Source organism: Cavia porcellus, unplaced genomic scaffold (assembly GCF_034190915.1).
Source record: "Cavia porcellus strain 051 isolate PalLab524CR breed Dunkin Hartley unplaced genomic scaffold, mCavPor4.1 scaffold_10, whole genome shotgun sequence".
Lineage (NCBI taxonomy): Eukaryota > Metazoa > Chordata > Mammalia > Rodentia > Caviidae > Cavia > Cavia porcellus.
Window position 1 is genome coordinate 55,000,774 of NW_026947493.1, and position 22,023 is coordinate 55,022,796.

Sequence of the window (22,023 nt, forward strand, 5' to 3'; positions counted from 1 at the left end):
AACATGTCCTGCTTGATTTTCATGCAAAGCTCATATTTATTCAAGTGGAAAATAAAACTTAGTCAAAAATAATTCTTCTAAGTCTGCCTGCCCTTATTCAACTCTCTATAAACATTGTTGCACTTTTCAATACCATAAATATTTATTATGTTAAAATATGTCCATATTTGTGCGAAAGACATCAAAGCAATGCAGATCAAATCATCATGTGCGGCATTTTAGCTCTGTTTCCTAGAATAACAGTGCTACTTTCAATCACTGGAATCCAAATTATTAAAATAAACCCGGGCTTCAAATCCTGTGAGCTTAACATTCTCTGTTATTTCTTTCCTAGACATGGAAGTGAAGCAAATCAACAAACGTGCCTCTGGCCAGGCTTTTGAGCTGATCTTAAAGCCACCATCTCCTATCTCAGAAGCTCCCCGAACTTTAGCTTCTCCAAAGAAGAAAGATCTGTCTCTGGAGGAGATCCAGAAAAAACTGGAGGCTGCAGAGGAAAGAAGAAAGGTAACTTTTCCATAGACTCTTTCTCTCTCTCTTACACACACACACACACACACACACACACACACACACACGCACACCCCAGGGGATAAGTGATCCTGAACCTGCACCATCTCAACACACAAGTTTCTAATAGACATAGAACCTGACCTACAGAGTAAGAACTCAATTAGAGTAAGATGAATGGTGGTTTTAGATCAGTCTAGACCAGAACTCTCAGAGACTAAAAGATTTTTCTGTGCTCTTCGTCCCTCGCCAGGGTCCTGGCCCGAGCCTCCCCACCTTCAATCCATCAGCACAAATGAGAAAAAGCACAACCACAGAGAACTCCAGCGGTCAGAATGAGGAGACAGGAGTGATAGTTTCTTTCTCAGGATCTTCACCACAGCCCCAGCATAGAGCATGGCTTTCCTTGGAATTATCAGTTACTGAATGTTCCCTCTGAGATTTTCCAGTCAAGATGTATTTGCCCCAGGGTAAGGGCCGGAGCCTGCCCTTTTCCTCTCCAGAGCCCCACTGCCCCTGAAGCCAGTCCTCGTAAGACCAAGATTCTCTGAGATCTTCGAGTGTTTTCCTCCACCCATTCCTAAGCCCTATGAGACTTTGTCCGCTTCTTGCCAATGGTCCCAAAAGCTTTTCTTTCCAAATCTTAATAATTTTCCACAGAGAAAAGCCAATGATATCAAGATTCAGGAACACTAGAAAATTCTAGGGACTCTATACACATGTCCAGATACATCTCTTGCAACTGTGTGGTCATGGTAATTCTTTCTGTCAAGGATACTCAATCATTTATAAGTGGCATTCTTTTAGGTAACTTGTCCCTACATTATATCTCCCACTTACTTTTTTGTGATATATATTTAGACTCAAGTAATCATTTAAGAATATGATCTATGAAGGTTTTATCATATTAGTGAAAACTCCATTTTTAAGCCTTTTTTATTTTATGATGATATTGTCTATAAAGTTAGCCAACATATTAAAACTTTTCTATTGCATAATAACAAAGAGATAAGAGCACTCCTACCTCCTAATGACTGAATTCTCCTACAGGAAATAGACAAACACAAATATGTGTGAAACATGGGCATACACACATGCATATACACAAATACATTTAGTATCAAATATCAAGGCTCAAAGATTAGAAACTCTAAGATTAAGATTTCTGAATGAAAAATACTAATTTTTGGCTGAAAAAATCTTCCTATTAGTTAATATACTAATCTCAATTTCATTTTTCACCAAAGTGATATTCTCTAAATGCCTGATAAATATTGGCATATATATATATATATGTATATGTGTGTTTGTATAAATATAACCAATTATTGTTGTTATAAATATAGATTTTAAAAACAGAAAACTGAGCTATTAACACAAATATGCATAGAGGAATTTTGATTAGCTTTTTGGTGGTTGTTATTTTAGTCCTCTTGTCATGGCAAAGCTACACTAAATTACTCAGAATCACAACCCATCAAAACGTTGTGGCCAATATAACCAACTAATAAAGCAGTGGAGCATGTTAGTGGAGCACACAAGGCAGGTTAGGCTTTCACTCAAGAGCTGACACCACATAGATAACAGGTCCAGGCACAGGAGTGGTCATAATTGCCTTACACAGATGCTGTGACTTGATTAGCATGCAGTCAGTGACTGCTGAACTTCAAACTCAGAATCAAAATTCAACACTGTGGCTTAGGACACTGATGATATTTCTGATGTATTTAATTCAAAAGAAATTATTGAAGGAAAAGGAAGAAGACAGTCAGATGTTCTTATAAAACTCCATGAGGTAATTAATGATTCCAGTAAAATTCTTGCACCCTGGCAGCAATAAATCATAAAAACTATACATTTAAACAATTGGGTTTAAATAGAAATTGATCACATAACTATAAGACATTTGCAAATCTAATCAATCAGTATTATGATGTCCAGAAAAAAATATTCTTTAGAATTCTTTAAATGCAATATTCCATCACATTTCTGGTATTATTTAAAATTTTTTGTGCAGAAAGCACTAAGTAGCTTATGTGTTGGTAGTGAAGTTTTAATTAGAAGAAAGTATAACTAATTAACAGAAGAACCAATTTAAAGATTCATTAATTGATTTTATGCTATTGGATTATAGTACTGGCTTAATGAATTTGAAGACTTGTTAATTCTCTTTAAAGAGTCATGAGCAAGGGCATATATCTGAGTAAATATCTTAATGAGGCCAGAGAAACAATCAAAATCCAATTCAACTAGCTAAAACAAAATACAGATACGTGATTAAAAATCCAGGTTTGACTGCAGCTTTAGGAACAGCTGAATCCGAGTGGTCAGGCAATGTTATCAGAAAAATTTCTTTTTATATTTATCATTTCTTTGTGCATCAAATGAGTTTCATTATCAAGAAAAATGAGTTCCAGTCAGCCCCAAATTACTTTGCTCTGGAGATCCAGCAGGAAGGAAGTTTCTCTTTCTGAGTAATTCTAATAAGAGTCCTAGAATTGGGTCTCCACGGCTTTACCTAGATCACCTGCCCAATCTGAACCAGTTGTGGTGGTGAACGGGGTGCAGTGGTTTGGTCTGCAAACCTCTGTCACCATTCCAGCATTGACCTGCAGGGAGGTTTAGGCAATCCCTAGAGTGAGAAGTAGGGAAGGGTGACTCTCAAAAAGAAGATGAAAATGTTCTCACTAGAAGGAAAGAAACTAGATATGCTACATTGCAAATGTCCGTCATCTTTCTGTCAATATTTAGGTCACTGTAAACCTTAATATAATTATTTAGCTCATGTACTACTCAACTGTCATATTTCCCATTCTCTTCTTTCACCTTCTATGTATGATGTGGCTTTTTAATGTAAACATAGTGAAAAAAGTAATCTACACAGCATATGAAACAGCACTCTGCATTAGAAATATAAAATGAGACACGTGTATTTCAAAGTTTTCCAGCAGCCACATTTAAAAGTCCTATGAAAATAACATTAATATTAAATTTTAACCCAACATATTCAAAACCATTTCATCATATAATCAATATAGAAATATTAATGAGACATTTCACATTTGTTTTCATTCATACTAAGTACTTGAGACCCAATGTGGATTTCCTATTTGTAATGCATTTGAATTCACAGTCACAGTATTTGAAGTGTTCAGTAGCCACATGAGCTGGTAGCCCAGGAACTGGGGAGCTCTGTCACAAGTAATTAGAACAGAAAGCAGTCTGCGATGGGTTTTTTAAAATGGCAGCTCTTGGGAGGCTGAGGCAGGAGCAGCACTACAAATTTGAGACCAGACTGGGCTGCAGAGTGAGCCCAAGCCAACCTGAACAGCATAGCGAGACCCTGTCTCAAAAAAAAGAACAAAAAAAAATGGTACCAGATATTTCTTGTGACTCAACATTTTTAATATATATTGTCTGAAGATTATATTGATATAGAAATTCTAAGAAACAAAAAACCTCCCATGCTATGGTGGCCCCAGTACTACTGTCATGACCAACAGGAGGAAAGGTTAGGCCCCTCTAAGTCTCACACTTTCCTCCAGGCTTCTGTGATCTCTGTATGTGGATTCTCCACAGTAGGAGGGGACTTCTCTGTGCCCAGATTTCATGTCTTATTTTCTCTCTTGGGAAGGTTTTCTTCAGTAACACTTAGCATAATTGTAACCATAGTCTTATTTGCATATTTTTATCCATCCTTAATATCTCTCATTAGGTTATAATTTAATTTTAAGTGAATAAATAAATTATAACTCTTTGGGCCATTGTTACAGTAGAAATATGCAACTTGTTTTGATTTTGTTTATCCCATTTTCCCCTCCTAAAACAGAAATAATCAATAAATCTCCAACTCATTGTACTAAATTAACTCTACAGTCCAGGTAATCCCTAGTCTAGCAACCTGTTTATCACATATTTACTATTTGCTAAGCAATAGTTCACCCTCACCAACTTCATATTCCAATGAAAGAGAAATAGCTAATAAATAAATATACACTAGGTCAGAGGATGCAAAATAAAGCATGCCAATGAGAACTGGGATCTAGGTAAAAGTAGCTGTTAATACAGGGTCTATCAGAAAAAATCTCTTAAGTAAGAGAACATTTGAAAAGAAGCATAAAGGTAGAGAAATAGAAACACATGCAGTTTTTCTATGGAACCAGAATATTCAGAGTAATAATAATAGCAAGTGAAAGGGCTTGAGGTGGGAGTGTGCTAGATGTGTTTGAGAAAGAACGGAGAAGCCGGTGAAACTGAGGCAGGAGATCTAGCAGGTCCTGAGGTCAGAAGATAGCGTCTTGAGGACTTTGACTTCAAGGAAAATGCAGGTCATGGGGAAAGATAAATGTGTGTCATTACTTGATGTGAATCATGGTAGCTTTTCAAAAAACTAAAATCTTTAAAGGGAAGTAACTAGAAAAATAGTTTTAACCAAATAAAGAAAACTGGAAAATATTCCAGGCCAAAAGAATGATTCCTGAACTAGGGAAGCACAGAGGTAACAATGCAGTATGTTTTCAGGGCAGCTCAGGCAGAGCCGTGGATGGGGGTAAGTAGCAAAGAGCAGAGACTGTGGAAGGCCTTGAACTCCAGGTTAAGGTATGAACTCCATTATGTAAGATATCAGGAGTTCTTCAAAACTGCGCACATCCGGCCTGAACACAGCAGCAGATTCCACTGACCTACAGCCATTTTGTTCCCTGCAAGTAACAGATTTATTTAAATTCTGCCTAGAAATGATAGTATATGTTTTAAAAGTATGAGTAACTTTTTAGTATGGTTAAAATAAAAAATAACTGTAATTGCCAATTATCCTAATAAGCATTTTCTCATTGAGTTAACATAATTGTAGCAAATATAAATGAAGACAGATGTAGGCAAAGATGATTTCTATAGACATTTTAAACACAAAAGTAACCTCATACCTCATGTCCCCTATTCGCATCTCTGAGGTCTGTCGCCATGTGGCAGGGGCTCCTTGGATTTGCCTAGAAACTGTCCCAGAGGCGGTCCCCTGGGACTTTATGGACTTTGTCTTAAGCATCCTGACAGTTTCCCGAGCTCATTGCAGCCTTGGCCAGATGGCTGATGGATTGAATGATGCTCCCTGAGGCTCCTTGGAACTGGAGTGAATGCTCCATTGACTGGCCAGTGGAGGAAGCTTATTATAAAAAGAACACATCTTCTTCCTGCTTTTTCTCACTTCTGCAGTTATCTCTGAGAATCAGTATTCATGTCCGTCGAGACTATGTTCATCTCATACAATCAGCTTCAGCTCATTGCTCGAAATGAGTCTGTCTATTGCAGCTGTCCTGCATAAGTGAAATGATAACACTTTAGCCATCTATTCCTTCACTTTTTCATTCAGTCAACAAACATTTATCTAGTAAGAGGCAGCAGAGCTAAGTGACCACCATCTATCCCAGTTTGTCCACAACCACTCCAACCTACTCTTCTGCTTCAATATCATCATGATTTTTTCTCATTCATTCTCATAAGTATTCCAGTTTCGATAGCCAGTCATATGGTCAATTGTAGCTCAGTGTAGTTTTTAAAAACATCCTTAAATCTAGGAAGACTGACATACAACTAATAAGCATCTGTGGTCAAATTCTATTCTACTTCCTGATGCCCTTGAGCAAGTCACCTAATTTCTCTACCTTCTTTTACCCATCTGAAACTTGTTGTTGGGCATCGTGGCACGTGCTTATAAGCCCAGCACTTGGGAGACAGAAAGATTTTGAGGCTAGCCTAGGATACATGGTGAGTTCAAGGCCAGCTGGAAGTACATAGGGAGACCCTGTCTTGAAATAAAATAAAATAAGACTGTAAATAGGACCTATGCCATGGAGTTATTGAGAAAATTAGGAGGATACTCTACATAAAGCACTGTGAGAGAATTAGCAATTATTGTACAAAAATGTATGCAGTTCTTTATTGCACAGAGATTGTGGCCTAGCAAACCCTTGTTTTTATTAACATAGACATCATATAATACATTTTATTAGTATTTTTCAATATTATAAAATTATCAAATTGCATTGAAATAGAAGCCGTTTGAGAGGTAGTAGATATACAATAGGTTAGTACAACTAAAAATGAAAAATGATTAGAACTTAAGGAACTTAATGACACTGATAAAAAGTTCACAAAATAGTGTAAATTAAAAGGCACTGTACTCAAGTCAGCTCAGTGAGATTTGATTTAACATATTGAAATGATTGGCAGGATAAACTCCAAAAGGGATGAACCTCTGAGAGAAAGCTTGGTGCTTGTTCTTAATGAAATGGCCTAACAGTGAATCGTTAGTCCCCACATGTGATCCAGCACCAGGTTATGAAGTCCAGCGCAAGGTTATTGACAGTCAGGAAGCCAGGATGATACATAGACCACAGAATCCTGTGTGTGCTAGCCTTTGCCCAAGAGCCAACCACAGGAAACCCAGAGGTGCTCATTCTAAAGGTCTATGAACTGTAATTAAATCGCTTACTATGCTTCTGGATGCCAATCAAGAAAGCACCCTTTTGTATTACAAAATTACACTCAGTTGTCGGCTTTTAACAAAACATTATCTGTGAGTTTTTAGATTAAATGTTTATTCCTTGTTAGTAGTAAAGCCAGTAATTACAGATGCATCATGTAACCTACTAAAGGCACTAGGTACTAGGAGATTTGATGTCTGATAAATGGTTCTAAATAGCAAGTAGTACACTCCCCGGGTGATGAAAGGGACAGGAAAATAAGATAGTACAATTGTGTTTCCTTCAGAAGTGAATGAAACACTAGTGCTACCTAAAATATAGTGTTAACTCTCTTGTGTGCACATTAAGTAAAATGAGTTTTATATACCAGTTAACTCAGATTTATCTACCATTTCATTTGTGCAGTAATTAAACTCTTATACACAGCAATATAAGAAATTGTAATTAACCTCTTTGGAAAATGTTAAAGTGTTCCTCAATGTACAATAACTCTTCTTCCCTGTCTCATGATTTTCCCTCAGGTATTTCAGCTGCAATTATTCAGATGATAGAGTTCCATGAAAAGAGGTTTGTGCCTAGGAAAACTGTTCACCAATAGCACAAACCTGGCTTCTGCAATAGCAAGATAGAAAAGCTTCCCTATTTCTCCCAGGATGGCACATTGCACAATGCAGTTCTGTATTTTGCCTTGACATTTGCATTATGTCAGCAGATCTGCTCTGTTTTTCTATGTCAGCATTGTGGCGACCTTCTAAGTCAGGTAGACATTCTTCAGGAACGTTCCTCTGAGGCTAGATATCTTTTCTTTGAGCAATTTACTTTAGTAACTTTTAGCAATCCCACTCTGGACTCTTTGTTAGTCCAGATTACTTTCTGCTAATCTGCCCCTCCAAGGTGAAAGTGAGAATACCTGTTAGACTGTGTACCGAGAACTTCACTTCTACTGAAAGTGAGGGAAATGCTTCACTTTGGTATCAATGCCTTTCCATTCCACAACCACAGTCATTTTATGTCATGTTGTAGGATACAAATAATGAATCAGAGCCAATTTGCTTCCTTGAAGGTATAAATAGAGGAGTGAATATTCATGTAAGAATCAGTTTCTTCCCAAGAATAAAGTTAGGGAGTCACAGAGAATGGTTGCTGGAGATAAGACTGAGAAAGGACAATGCTGTGACTTTCCACACCAGTGGCCTCTAGTTCCACGTTTATACACCCAATACCTATGAATGGGGACCAAAATAAGCAGCCACAAGCATCTTATCAAACCTACACTCTATACTTCAGATATTTGAAACATGGACAGTTATTAGGTGTCACAAGTGCATTAGTTGAGATGACAATGGATACAACATGCCCTTCCAGTGCATAGGAAAAGACACCCAGAGGTATGCAGCGGTGGGTGACGGCGCAGGCCTGTGCAGCAGCTCTTTGTCAGTTAGTAGGAGATGGAGCTCACCATCTTCTGTTTCTATTTCACTCCATTAATTGTGCTTTTAAAAAAAGTGCACTTGACACCTAAACTGTGTAACCTCATTTAGCCCCAATGGCTGCAAAAGTGCTCACCTCATTAAGTGAGGCATTGTGAAGTAAACCACAGGCTTTCATCCACGAAGTCCAGAGACCGTATTTATAATAGGACTTCTCCCCTATTCACAGTGGGAACCAAGGGTGTAATTCTTCATGCTGATCAAATGTGTCCCACCAAGGCAACAAATTTCAAAAGGGATGTGTTGCTGTATTACTCTTTTCATTTCAAAGGCTTCCCTTCTCAATCCTCTCCCTCCAACATCTCCTGATTTGGGCAGTATTGCAAACAAATTAAAAATGGAAGCATAAATATTAAATTGAAACACAACTGAGCATCTGAAAGTTCAGCTGAACATCTGAAACTGAAAAATTCAGCAAATGCGGTGGTCTTCTGATAACTACCCAGAGTAACCCTCTGTTCACTGACCCGGCGTGAAGAGCAGCAGCACAGGGCCCCTTGCCACCAAACCCACCTCCACCAAGATGGCCCCATCCTGTCCAACACCAGGCCCAGACATGGGTCTGCTGAGCCCAGGCCAGGCTCATTTCCACATGCCACAGGAGCTAATGGCCGCTGTGTGAATGGCCAGGAGAAAGCCAGCTGGACCCTGCCAGGGCAGCACTGGAATCCTGAGCTACTGGAGAAGCAGGGAAGCTGTGCTAACACACTGAGCAGAAACCTTACAATTTACTTGTCTCCAGCGGCCGGGGCTCCTGGGTCCATGTTACTCAGAGTATGTCACCTAACTAACTGTGTGTTCCGATGGCAAAACTATTTAAAAACACTTTGCCAGAAGATTTTTAAAAGTTTAGTTTTGTTTTGCTTTATTTTGGTTTGTTTGGCTTTGTTTTATTTCTCAGAGCTGCCTCTGTGGGTTTCTATGCTGTGTATTGAAGCCTACGTCTCCGCTTCGGTGATGTCCATGTCACTCCTCGCTGGGTGGCAACCCACACTTCTTCTGGCCTGGAGGTCACATAGATGGAACTGTTTAGAATGGAGAATCGAAGTCACTTCCTCCTACTCACTGCGGTGCTCACCTCACTGTGCAGTTTCCCATTCAGTGGACATGGATATAGGTCTGCCGGGCCTGGAGGAGCTTTAGAAAGGACTTAGCCTGTCCTCAGTCATGCGGACAGACAACCCGCTGACTGCCCATAGTGCAGGGGGCTAAACGAACGCTCAGCACATGCGAGATGGCTGGCCTTTTCATTGAGTTTTGCAGTGTCAGTGAGTCTAGAGACAGCATTTTCTGATCTTATGTATCTTGAATTTTATTTTTAATAATATTACCATTTTTTCAGTAGAAACTTACTTGATGTTAGATATTTGCATTTCAATCAAATGGCCATGAAACTTCCATCCGGACTGGATTCTGTCAAGAATGATAAAAATCTTTCCTCTCTCCCTCCCTCTTCCCCACAAAGCAGACAAGCAAAATCTATGGGCTTTGCTAACAGCTCCCCCTAGAGGCAGAAGAGTGCAACAGCTTGAAAATGTGTAGATTTTTTTCCATTCAGTGCCCACGCAGTCTTGCCACAGTTTGGGCACTTTCCAAGACTCTAGTCACAAACCGAAATGGATGAGAAGTGAATCAAATTCAGTGGTCAGGTTCAATTTTGACCTTACAGGGAAATTTGATTTGGTTCTTGTCCAGTTCGGCTTGTGATCAGAATGGTGGAAAGAATTAAGTTCATGACCCGAGGTACCACTGCGTTTGATTTGCACTCAGTTTGTGCTATTTTGGCATTTTCTTGCTGTTTTTCATATTAGCTTTCCTGGGAGCTAACGCAAAGAAAAAGCATGAGGAGTTCACTTGCAAAGTTTACTAAAGATCAGTAAAACTTTTACAGGATTAAAACCAGAAGCAGGGCTGGTTCCTCAGATTTTGTATCTAATCTCAGAGAGCCAGATACCTACTCTGAATACAAACTTAGGAATAACGTCAAACAAGACTCATGGGAGTGTGATTTATATCTTACAGGTATGATTTTATCTGAAGAGAAATGTCTTCTCTTTGTAGGTCCCATAACAAGATCAAGCTCTCTCCTGTAAGCCCCCACAACCACTACCCTCAACTAAACTCTTTTCCTATTAATAATTCCAGCAATGACCAGTATTTAAAATCCCACTTGGAAATTCTTCTGATCTACGGTTGTAGACTAAAATGTAGGTGTTTACATTTATAATGACTCCAGCGAAGGCTCACCACAGAGCATCAGCCAATCCTAAGGAACTTCCCAGGGACAATGAAAGCATAGCAATTTGACTTTAAACCCAAGTTTACCCAGATAGGTCAGTGTTGGATAATCCTTCCTTTAGCTGCACAGTATAGAAGAGAAAATAAATAGGAAAAGAACCTGAGTAAAACACCCAGGATACCAACAGAGCTAAGACTCAAAAAGGGCTGACATTTGGCCTGTGCCAGTGTGTTTCACAGAAAGCAGCTGTAGACATCCTGCTGTAGAATCACAGGGGCTGCTTATCAAAACTGTAGATTCTTGAGCCTCACCAAGCAGAAACTCTGGAAGTAACCAGCAGACATCTGCATCTGTAGCAAGCGGCCCAGTGATAACACACCCTGCACAGAGCCCTTCAACCTTCTATGCTGGAGGACAATTACAGTGCACGGGTGGTATGCATGAGAGGGGTGTGTGGCACTGGTATTCTTTCTGCTATAATCCCTCAGCAACCACATGATTTCAGAGATTACTCAAAATGTTTGAGAAGGGGTTAAAAGGAGACTTTCTGTTCTCTGTGGTCAAGTAGATATTAGTCTGCACTGCTTTCAAGTCAAGAATCTGGTTCACAATGGAAAAAAAAAGAAAGGGTAGGAATAGAATACGAAGAGAAAGTGAATTTGACTTGATTGACATAAGTGAACAAGCTTATTGTAGGGCCCAGACAAAAAACAATGAAGCAAGGAGAAGACCAAAAAGAAAAAGAAAACCTGAGCCCGGTTCTCTCTCACTTTCCTCAAGCTTCCATGAAGTGCTGCCATCCAGAGCTTAATTACAGCATTTCCTATAACATAAATGCTTAGCAGCAACTTACTTAGAAATCCTTAATAAAGGTTAAATGCTTCTTTTTCTAAGACAATCTGTCCCAAAGATTCACAGCTGAAAATGTAGCGAGCCACATCTCCTGGCTAACTACATTCCACAGAAGACCCTACCTGTGTAAATGACTATCACATGAGCAACGGCACTGAAGGCTCGGAGTGCTGCTCATCTGAAAAGAGCCCTGCCTTGAAACTGTGCGGCGTTATTCTGCGAGGCTGGCACTGAGGCAATTATAAGATGGATGTGTTTTTTCTTCCCCAGTCTCAGGAGGCCCAGGTGCTGAAACAATTGGCAGAGAAGAGGGAGCACGAGCGAGAAGTCCTCCAGAAGGCTTTAGAGGAGAACAACAACTTCAGCAAGATGGCGGAGGAAAAGCTGATCCTGAAAATGGAACAAATCAAGGAAAACCGTGAGGCTAATCTAGCTGCTATAATTGAACGTCTGCAGGAAAAGGTAATCACATGCAAGGCCTGAGCAGGCTGATCCCTTCACAGGCAGCAAAGTCGGGGCAGGGCCGTCTACCCAAGCATCAGTCGAGTCTGCTGCAGATGGATGGGAGGGTACCTCACTCCACAGGCAGGGTGGCAGGGTATGTTGATTCGAGGGCACAGTGTGATAGAGAAATTGGAATCCAACACTAACACTGGAGGTTTGCCAAACTTCCACTGGTGAATGGGCTCAGGGCAGTCAATTCATGCCTTTCAAATGGGTAAAGCTTCTATATAAACCTTGAGAAACAATCAATTAGAAAAATACTACATTGGAAATATTATGCACATACTGTATTATGTTAATGTTATATTCCTATGTAACATTAATATACTATATTGATATTTCACTTAATACATGTATTTAAGTATTAAATTGAAAAAGTACATCTATCAGGAATGGCTAGAGTATCTATGAACTCTGATAAAATTTTCCATATAGGGAAATCTATAAGGGAAACTAGGGTGTAATAATATTTCATGGAGTTAGAGCAAACGAAAGCCGATAGTCAATGTTCAGTGCATTGGGTCCTACAATTCTGGTTCCCTTCCCTTCAGCAGTCTGCAGAGGCATTTGATTCCATCAATCTGCATACAGTGCTAGAGTTCCTCTAAAAAATGTTTTCTTTCTACCTTGTAGGCTCAAAACAACTTTCCTTTAATATATACAGTGTAACTGTAATTTACCTTTGTCCAAGACTAAAAGTTGCTTAAGCTTGAAAAATAAGAACTGTGAGAGAAAGATGCCTTAATCCTCTTCTGAGCAGCCTCCTCCCCCAGTGCCTACTGCTCCGTGCTGGGCACTGAAGACTCACACAGGAAGTGGGCCATGTCTGTCACCAGGAGTTCAGGCCAGCAGCTCCCTGCATGCTGAGCAGTTCCTAGGAAGCTTCGAGCTTCCATCAGAGCTGGCCCATCTTCTTGAAGGTCCAAGCTGTCTTATCTGAAGTTCTGGTCACTCTTTGTTTTCATTCCATTCTCAGACCATAAATATCAGGCTAGGGCCAAAAGAAAGCAGGCATAAAAACCTTTTACAATGTAATTTCATGGAGGTTTTCACAGGCACCTGTGCTGTTGAAGAATTTGTGAAAGCCATGAGAAGAGTGTGTAGGTTCGGGTGAAAGGTGACGCAGAGGCTCTCAGAAGCGCAGGGACAAGTCCTCAGGAAGTGGGCAGGAGCCAGAGTGGATGCCTTAACCACAACCTGACTCTTGAGATGAGATTTGCACTTCTATGCTAGTGTTACCAGGCTCTCAGAATGGGGCCACCATCTTTCACCCAAATGAGTCCGGTCAGGTGGTGGAAGAGGCAGTGGTCCTTAGCGCCATGCAGGCTGTATATGGCAGCACCAAACAAATGCTGTCCTGAGACCACAGGGAAGCAGAGTTCTGGGTGCTAAAATGTACTCCTCAACCTATAACTAGTCTTCCTCCATTTGCCCTCAGTTTACAGTTTTCTAGAGAACTGAGGACTCTCTTGCTTGACTGATGATGGTACCATGGACAGCAAAGAGCCAGTGTGTGTTCTATGTACCAATATCTGTGACTCAACTGTCCCTCCCATCCTGGGCCCTAAAAAGAATTAAGTGGAGTTGCTAGGAAGGACACATGCTGATCTTACTCCAGCATTCTCAATTACACTTTTAGTTTTGAATGTAGAATTTATACCATAGGCAATCCAGGAGCACTATTTTTGAATTTACACATATGCAAACCCATAACATATTCTTCCAGATTTCAGTCATAAAATAGCTCATAAAACTTCTGTATTTTCACTAGTATTTCCAGAAATGCTACCTTTTAATAAGCAATTTATTTTTCTCTGTTTTTTATTCTTCACTTATCTCCTACCCAGCTGCTTTCTACACCGTCTCCCCTTCTCAAACTTAGTCCACTTACCCCCAATTATATACATAATGCGATCAAAATATATGGTGAACATTTAAATTCTTTTAATGTATTAAATATATATGTATATGTATATATATCCCCCAGTGAAGGATAAACATGAGTCATTTGTTGAAAAATGAATGCATATTAAAGCCATAATGTCAGGTGAAATAAATCAGACATACAAGCTTAAATATCACATGGTGTCTCTTACATGAGAAACCCAAAATATAAACAAATTATAAAGAAAAATTAAAGATAATATGAAACAGGCAGGTAGATCTTTGGCAAAAGAGACCAAGATATGAATGGAGGGGAGGAAAAGGGGATAAAAATAGAAATAAGTTGTGTTATGTACACATATCAACTCTCCACAATGAGTGTAATCATTATGCATTGCAAACATATCCTAATAAAATTGTCTAATTTTGATAAGAGCCCTTTTGGTAGGTGAAGTAATAAAAACACATTCCCATTAATCCCTCTTCAAATACTCGCCTTCTCTTCAAACACATTTATTCTGTCATTCTTGCCACTTTCTACAGCAGTTGTAGAAGTCTTCCTTTGTAAATGTCTTTAGGAGGTGTGATTAAAAATACAGGGAATGCTGAGTTCATTCAGTGCGAAGCAGGCTTATAAAAACACTAGGCCCGCCCTATCCACTCTGTTCATCAGAACTGGCACTGTGTGGGTTCTGGCTCACCCCAAAGTCACAATGACCATGGAAGGTAAATATTTTAAAACAATTTGTGACACTGAGGCAACCACAACAACACAACTAAGAAAGGACTTTCAGAACTGCTTCAGAAAGTGACACAAAGAATGGGAAGACATGTGTATTATGAGGGCAATTATTGACGATATGTCATTTACTGTAATAATTTTTTGGTACCAGGGATCGAACTCACGACTGCCTGCTTACAAGGCAGGCGCTTATGCCACTGAGCTAAATCCCCAGCCCAACTGTAATAATTTTTTAAATTTAAGCATCCACCATATCTTTCATTGCAACTCATAGTATTTGCATATCTGCATGAAGCTGCTCCTGAAAATAACCAACATATGAAGGATTTATATTTTCTCACACCAAGCTATAAAATCTTTATGGGAAACATAACATCTATTTTTTTAAATTCTCCATGTTATGCCAATATACAGTCATGTTTGAGCATCACTGGTGTGTGGCATGTGCTGACTTAAATCTCATCTTTCCCTGTCAGATGACACATCCCAGATCCCTGCTAAGACCACATGTTTCCTGGTGTCCATGGCTAATGTGTGGTTTATCAGATCTAACGGGATCTTTAGTTATTATCAGACAACCTTTTTTTTTTGTACCAGGGATCAAACACTACCTGTGCTTGCCAGCAGGCACTCCTTTCTCTAAACTGACTCCTTGGCAACACTTTCTATCTTCTTAATAAAGTGGAGATGCTCTTTAGGGAACAGCAAATTTATTTCCATTTCAGATGTTTTAAGTAACTGAATTGTTGTTATATGTTGAATCTAAGTGAGTACTAAAACTTCTTTTCTTTTTCTTTAAATTGGACGAAGTAAGTTTTTTTGTTATGATCAATATCTAGCCTTTCATTTAAATGACACTAATTTTATAAGTTTAGGAACTGAAAAGAAGATTGATGACAATAGTAATGTTGAGAATGGTAGAAGCTACCAACATAACTATTGCTATTCTGAAATCTACCACATCAAAAAATGATAACTATTAGTGAGTTCATTGAGCATTTATTGAGTCCCTACTATATGATTAGGAACCTGGGATGGGATATAATATCAAAAGACATCTACCAACCACCTCCTTACCAAAGCAGACAAGATAATATCCAGTAATAAATAATGTTATACCAACAATACGGTATGTGGTATGGTTTGTTAAACATGGTGAGTACAAAGGCACTGAAGAATATCAAGGTTACCATACTGTAGAAGATACCTATGCTTGCTGGGCAGGAACACTTAAAGAGACCCTTGCTTCCTTCCCTAAAGGGTCCCTTTATTCTCTAATGCATGCACAGCACCCTGCAGAAAATTTACCACCTGCCCCAGATGACAGCCCATCTCATAATAGCAAACACCAAAGGAGCTTTCACTAGCGTGCCAAGTAAGAGAAATAAATAACCCAGAAAACCATGACAGTAGTTTTCCTAGCTCGGCAGAAAGTACCATACTTAGAAAATAAAGAACACAGTTTCAGTATAACTGGTAATTTCACTTCTAATAATCTAGCAAGTGTCAAGCAAAACAGTCATTATTTTAGTGACAGGAGCATCATATTAATATGACGCAGTTTAAAATGTTTTTTTCTTTCTTTTACTTTGGTTTTCTGGTTTTTGTATTGGTTGTTGCTTTGCTGTTTGAGACAGGGTCTCTGTAGCTCAGGCTGGCGTGAACTCACAGCTATCCTCCTGCCTGAATGCTGTGACTCCAGACGTCCACTGCCATTCCCACCTTATTTTTTCTTAAGAGAATCAAGGCCGCATGACTCTTTTCCGAGAAGGTCATAATATATAATTCTTCAGGTATAGATTTTAGCTATTATCAACTTCTATTGTAACCTTACGCTGTTTTCATCTGGTTTGCATTTGTTTTCTTGTTATTTTGATTCACAAATGCTGTTGGCATAAACATTATGTCTGATGAATGAATAGTGAAAGAGGAAAGAAGACCAAAACTAGCCTTTATTGTTCACCCCTGGCCAAGCATGTCTGCAAATGCTATCACATTTAACCCAAACAGCACTGCTAGAAGAAAATATCCTTACTACCCCACTTCAGATTCTTAAAGAGACTTTGTGATTTCACAAAGCTAAGCAAATTTCCGGGACAAGATTTGAATGCAAATTTTTGGCCCTACACATTTGTACCAAGCTGAAGCTGCTCCTATGTACCTGTCATTAACCCCTGCAGTTAAGCAGTCCCAGCAGAAGCACTGGAGCTCCACTCCATGGCTGCTTGTGACCCCGTAACCATCGTGAAAATAAGAACTTCCAGGGTGCCCTCAACTCTCTCCTGGCCCTTCTTTCTAGTACAGGTACATAGCCATTAGAAAAAAGAAGGATTCCTCATAGGGTGACTTCCCCTGCATTTAAATAGATTCAAATAACAATTCCATAGGTAGAAAGACACTCTGCATCATCTAGTGCAAGCTTCTTGTTTATATCTGATACCTAGTGAAATTAAAGGGACACAAGATAAAGGAAAGCAAGACCTCATATTTCTTACCTCTGAGTAGAAAAATCTTCCTACTAAATCACACTTTAGAAGGCCAGAATTTCCCAAAAACCACTTTTCATATTTTTTTCATATCCAAGAAATAGTTACATATTATTCAAAAATACTTCTGCTGATGCTTCCCTCCCATTGAGGGGAGGGGAAGGGTGAACGGCAGAGCACATTGTACATGTAGATACAGTTGGGTCTGTTTGCACAAGGGCCTCTCACAGTGCCTGGCAAATATCAGGAGCCCATTAATGCAATGAGTAATGTTCTCAATGAGCTTCATAGATGGAGTCGCACGACTGCCACTGGGATCTCTGGGCTGGAGGTTCCTGGAGAATCGCAAGCAGTTTGCTTACTGTACAGACAATCACACACTTCTTGCATTTCTGCTTTTGGTACGCTCCTATCTTGACATAAAGTTAATTTAACATTTCACAAGTATATATTTGATAATTTGAATCTAAATTTTTCAATAATGAATTGACCAAGCTGCCTGAAAATAAAAAAAATCTTTTTAGAAACTGAGAAGAATTTATTTAAACTTCTATCTTTTGTGTTATCTCAAGCTCTCAGGTTACATTTCTTTATAACTTCAACTTCTTTATAACTGATTTTGAGTGTAAGAAGTGTACTCTAGGGCCTGGGGATTTAGCTCAGCGGCATAAGCGCCTGCTTTGCAAGCAGGCAGTCTTGAGTTTGATCCCTGGTACCGGTAAAAAGGAAAAAGACAAAAAAAAAGAAGTGTACTCCAAAGAAGACTAATAACACTGATTATTAGTATTAATGCTAATAATACTGTTTCCTGTTATAAAGTTGATCTTATCTGAATCTTTAAACTTGAGGCTTTTTTCTAGGATAGTGATGGCCTCAGCTTTTTCTCAATTGTAAGAGCTCAGTTCTCTCTAATTAGTCTCTTTCTTCATGAGAAAATGATTTTGCACATCCTTTTCCTCATAATAGCAGAACAAAAAAAAAAAAGAATCAGCTGAATCCATGCTAATTTCCCCCAGGACATTTCCAAACAGGACTTGATTTCTCTATGCTTATCTTTTCTTCTCCCTCTTCATGGTCTTGAACATATATAAAAGCTAATTTAAGCCAATTAAGTAAAATTACTTTGAAACTCTCTAGCGTCAACTTCCTGCTCCCTCAATTCTGTCTCTTTGAAGATAGCATAGGCTGCTCTTTGCTTTTTTTATTCCCAGAACCTGTCTCAAAAAGACACGTTTTCCCACACAACTGTACCACTGTCTCCTTACACTAAGGCTGCGATTGCACAGCAGTGGATAAGTGAGTGAGACATGGAGCCAGGCTTTCTGGGTTGAATCTCAGTTTACCCTTGTTACTTCTGTGGATGTGGCAGGTTACTTGGCCTTGTACGCCTCTCTGTGAGGTGACGATAGTAGTAGGGTTGTTGCCAGCACTAGAGAAATTAAAATAGGTAAGATTTGTATAGATGCAGGTACATATTAAATGTGTTGTACATATTGAGTGCCTGTTATAATACAAAGAACTCTATACACAAAGACTTCTTGAAGTTAATAAAGTTTAATGCTAAGATTTATTTTGTAGCTGGGTTTTTTGTTTTTGGTTTTGTCCCTGAACTAAAGGAAACTGTACAGCCTCAAGAAATTTCAGAGTAGGGCAGGAAAATAATACTGACATTTTAGTCAGAAACATAATCAATAATGGTATTATAAAAGTTCGATTTGGCACCTATTACATGCAAAATAACCTGTTCACAGTCATCCAGTGTGGAACTATGCGCCAAACACGACAGGGTCCACCTTTCTTCATCAGTTGCCTCCTCAGAAATTCAGTTCCCAGCCCAAGCCTAGCCCCGCAATTCCTCATGTGAATAAACACTGCCAGTCTTGTGCTATGTACTTGCACCATTCCATTAGGCTTGCAAGGGCAGCATAACTGAGAAAACACTGTTCCGGCCCTCAGAGAGCTTCTAACCAATCAAATACAACAGATGAAACAAAAATGAGAAAGCTCGTAAACTGGAATGAAATGAGTGCTACATAAAAGGAAAGATTTATTATGCAGATGTTTGAATGCAAAATGTGATTAGTTTGTCGGCTCATGAAAATCTTCATGGAAAAAGGGTTTATTGCCATAGGGCTTCAGGAGTAAGACTGTAATCCTGCCTAGCAGTGCTGGAAGACTAAAATTCTGATCACTAAAAACTCCATGAAAAGATTGTTGCATTAAACCGAAGCATCAAGTGTGTGAGAGAGGAGAGTGGTGGCCAAGGCTGGAAAAGACCTTGGATCAGTCATAAAGGGCCTCAACAGATAGGGTTTAACAAGCAATATACAAGATCTTCTTGTTGGATGTAACTCTCCCAAAGTGTTCAGCACAACCCCCAAGTCCTGCCATATTTGGAGAAAGGACAGATACTATTAAAAACAATGAGATCAAATATTTGATGCATTATCACAGCTCTCTGCATTTATATAATCATTAAATTCAAAATTCTCCTCATCATAATTTTAAACAAAAATCTAAGTTAAATATTATTTAAAGAAATTATAAATTTCTCCAGTGTGATCGTTCTTGGTGGTTATGTTTTCATTTTTTGATGAAATAGGGAAAATTCCTAAAGGCAGATAATGACCCAGGTTCCTTCTAGTAGCGCCCAGTGTGTGCAGAGATGGCATTGGCCATCCTGGCTCCTGGTGGCATGCACACTGCGGTCTTAGCACATTTCTTTTCTCCCTGGTGTCTTGCAGGAGAGGCATGCTGCGGAGGTGCGCAGGAACAAGGAGCTCCAGGTTGAACTGTCTGGCTGAAGCGACGGAGGGTATGGCACGCCCCAACAATAGTAAATCCCCCTGCCTATATTATAATGGATCATGCGATATCAGTATGGGAAATGTATGACATGGTTTAAAAAGAACTCATTATAAAAAACAAAAAACAGAATCAAAAATTTAAAAATCAATGCGGTCTCTTTGCAGAATGTTTTGCTTGATGTTTAAAAATACCTTGGATCTTATTTTGTAAATACTTACATTTTTGTTAAAAAATACAAGTATTGCATTATGCAAGTTATTTCATAATCTTACATGTCCTGTAACAGGCTTTTGATGTTGTGTCTTTCCACTCAAATGAATTTGCTAGGTCTGTTCTTTTTGAAGCTCCCCATGTCTAACTCCATTCCCTACCCTTTCCATTCCAACAGAAAATGAGGTCAGTAGACAGTTTATGGTGCTAGAAACCCACCATTGCCTAATGACCTAGGTGACTTTGTAAACTCTGAGCTTGACCGAGACCATACCTACATCACAGGTATTATGACTCCATGTGAACTGCCACATTTGTTCGCTCATAATCTACCTACTGCCTAGAAACTAAGAAACCAGATAAACAACCAAGGATAGCAATTACTTTTACTATCTGCTTTTACTGGATTATGTGCCACAAATGTGCTTTGGCTTTAGAAAGGGATGGATGAGAAGACAGATTAGAGATCTGGGTAGAAGCAAAAACTGAACCTTTTAAAGTGCTGAACACAAATCCACATCCCAGTGGTTCCAGCAGCCATGACACCACTCTTCATACAGTGGGCTTTCTTCTCTAGTTTAAGTTCTTTTGATGGAATGAATTAATTAATGTGTCAGGTGGCTTATTTGTGGATGCCATGATTGATGATGTTCCTTTTAAGCTTTTACTTATAGTACAAGTACATGATGCTACTGAATATTTTTCCACTTGGAAACTGTGAGCTGGTTGTTGCATTAAAACACAAACACAAACAAAAGCAAAAACACTGCGGACTTTCACTCAAGCTGGTCTTTCTTCCCAGTGTGAGGCAATCCTGCCTGTTAAGAAAAAAACAATCACTCCATCTGTGAAGCTGACGCAGTTAAGGGGGGGGCTAAGCAGGGCATTTGTGCCAACTAAGAGAATCACCAGATACCCACCATAAGTACCTATCGCAGTTTTGAAGTCGTTTCTCCCCCAACTCCCAAATCCCAACTCCTGAAGGTTGCTGCCTGCATATTTACTCTTCATTAGTGCTATTTTCCTGTATGTCATTGTGAGCAAGCTGTGATTAATAAAGAATTGGAGTTCTGTGAACTAATAAAGGTTTGGTCTGTTCTCTTGCCCCTTCGGATTCTGAGCTTGTTGTTCAGGTTTTAAAAGAGTGGCTGTTGATTGAACAATTTCCTCAGCAAATAGACAAGAATGAGTTCAAAGGAAGCCAGAGCCCTGCTGACTCACTTCCCTTGTGGAGCAGCAGGTGGCTCCTCTTCCTCCCTCCCTCGGACAGGCCAACCCAGCGGGAGAGATTGTCAACCTGTTCCCTTTAGCAACACACAGGAAGGAAGGACAACCTAAAGGTTCAGCCTCATGATGCTGAGAGGGGGGCTGGCTAGGAAGGCTCCAGAAGGTTCTGGCACCATCTCAGCTTCTCTCAGGACACCCACAGGACAGCTCCCCCAGCCTAGGCCGTCTGTTGAGAAGTGATTTTCCATGCCAAACTGCTGACGTTTATACTGCCAATAAACACAGTGCACACATGGCCACAGCAGGGTCCATCAGTGACCCAGATGGATCTTACAGGACCAAAAGCACAGCTTCCAGTAACTAAAACCACCAGATTTATGAATAAGTATGATATCTTCCACGGGAATATAACATGCCAAGTGTGGGTTGAGTCCACCTGGTTCCTATATTGAATATCCTGTAATGTTTGTGGGAATCTGACACACTGCAGCAAATGATCCCCACACTAAAATATCACCACTTCTTGCCAGCATAAAATAAGCTGTATTTTCCATCCTGATTTTATGTAGCTGGGTTTTGAAATCATTAC

General features: G+C 39.5%; 1 protein-coding gene across 2 annotated transcripts in view; it reads left to right on the top strand.

Annotated features, from left to right (window-relative positions):
- Nucleotides 1–21,292, top strand: part of Stmn2 (stathmin 2) — a 55,551-nt gene extending 34,259 nt beyond the window's left edge. For both annotated transcript variants that reach the window (XM_063257488.1, XM_013144123.3), the window contains exons 3-5: nt 335–507; nt 11,844–12,035; nt 19,934–21,292. In XM_063257488.1, coding sequence (XP_063113558.1) covers nt 335–507; nt 11,844–12,035; nt 19,934–19,993 — 425 coding nt within the window. In that variant the 3' untranslated portion in view covers nt 19,994–21,292. The remainder of the gene's footprint in view (nt 1–334; nt 508–11,843; nt 12,036–19,933) is intronic.
- The last annotated feature ends 731 nt before the right edge of the window (nt 21,293–22,023 follow it).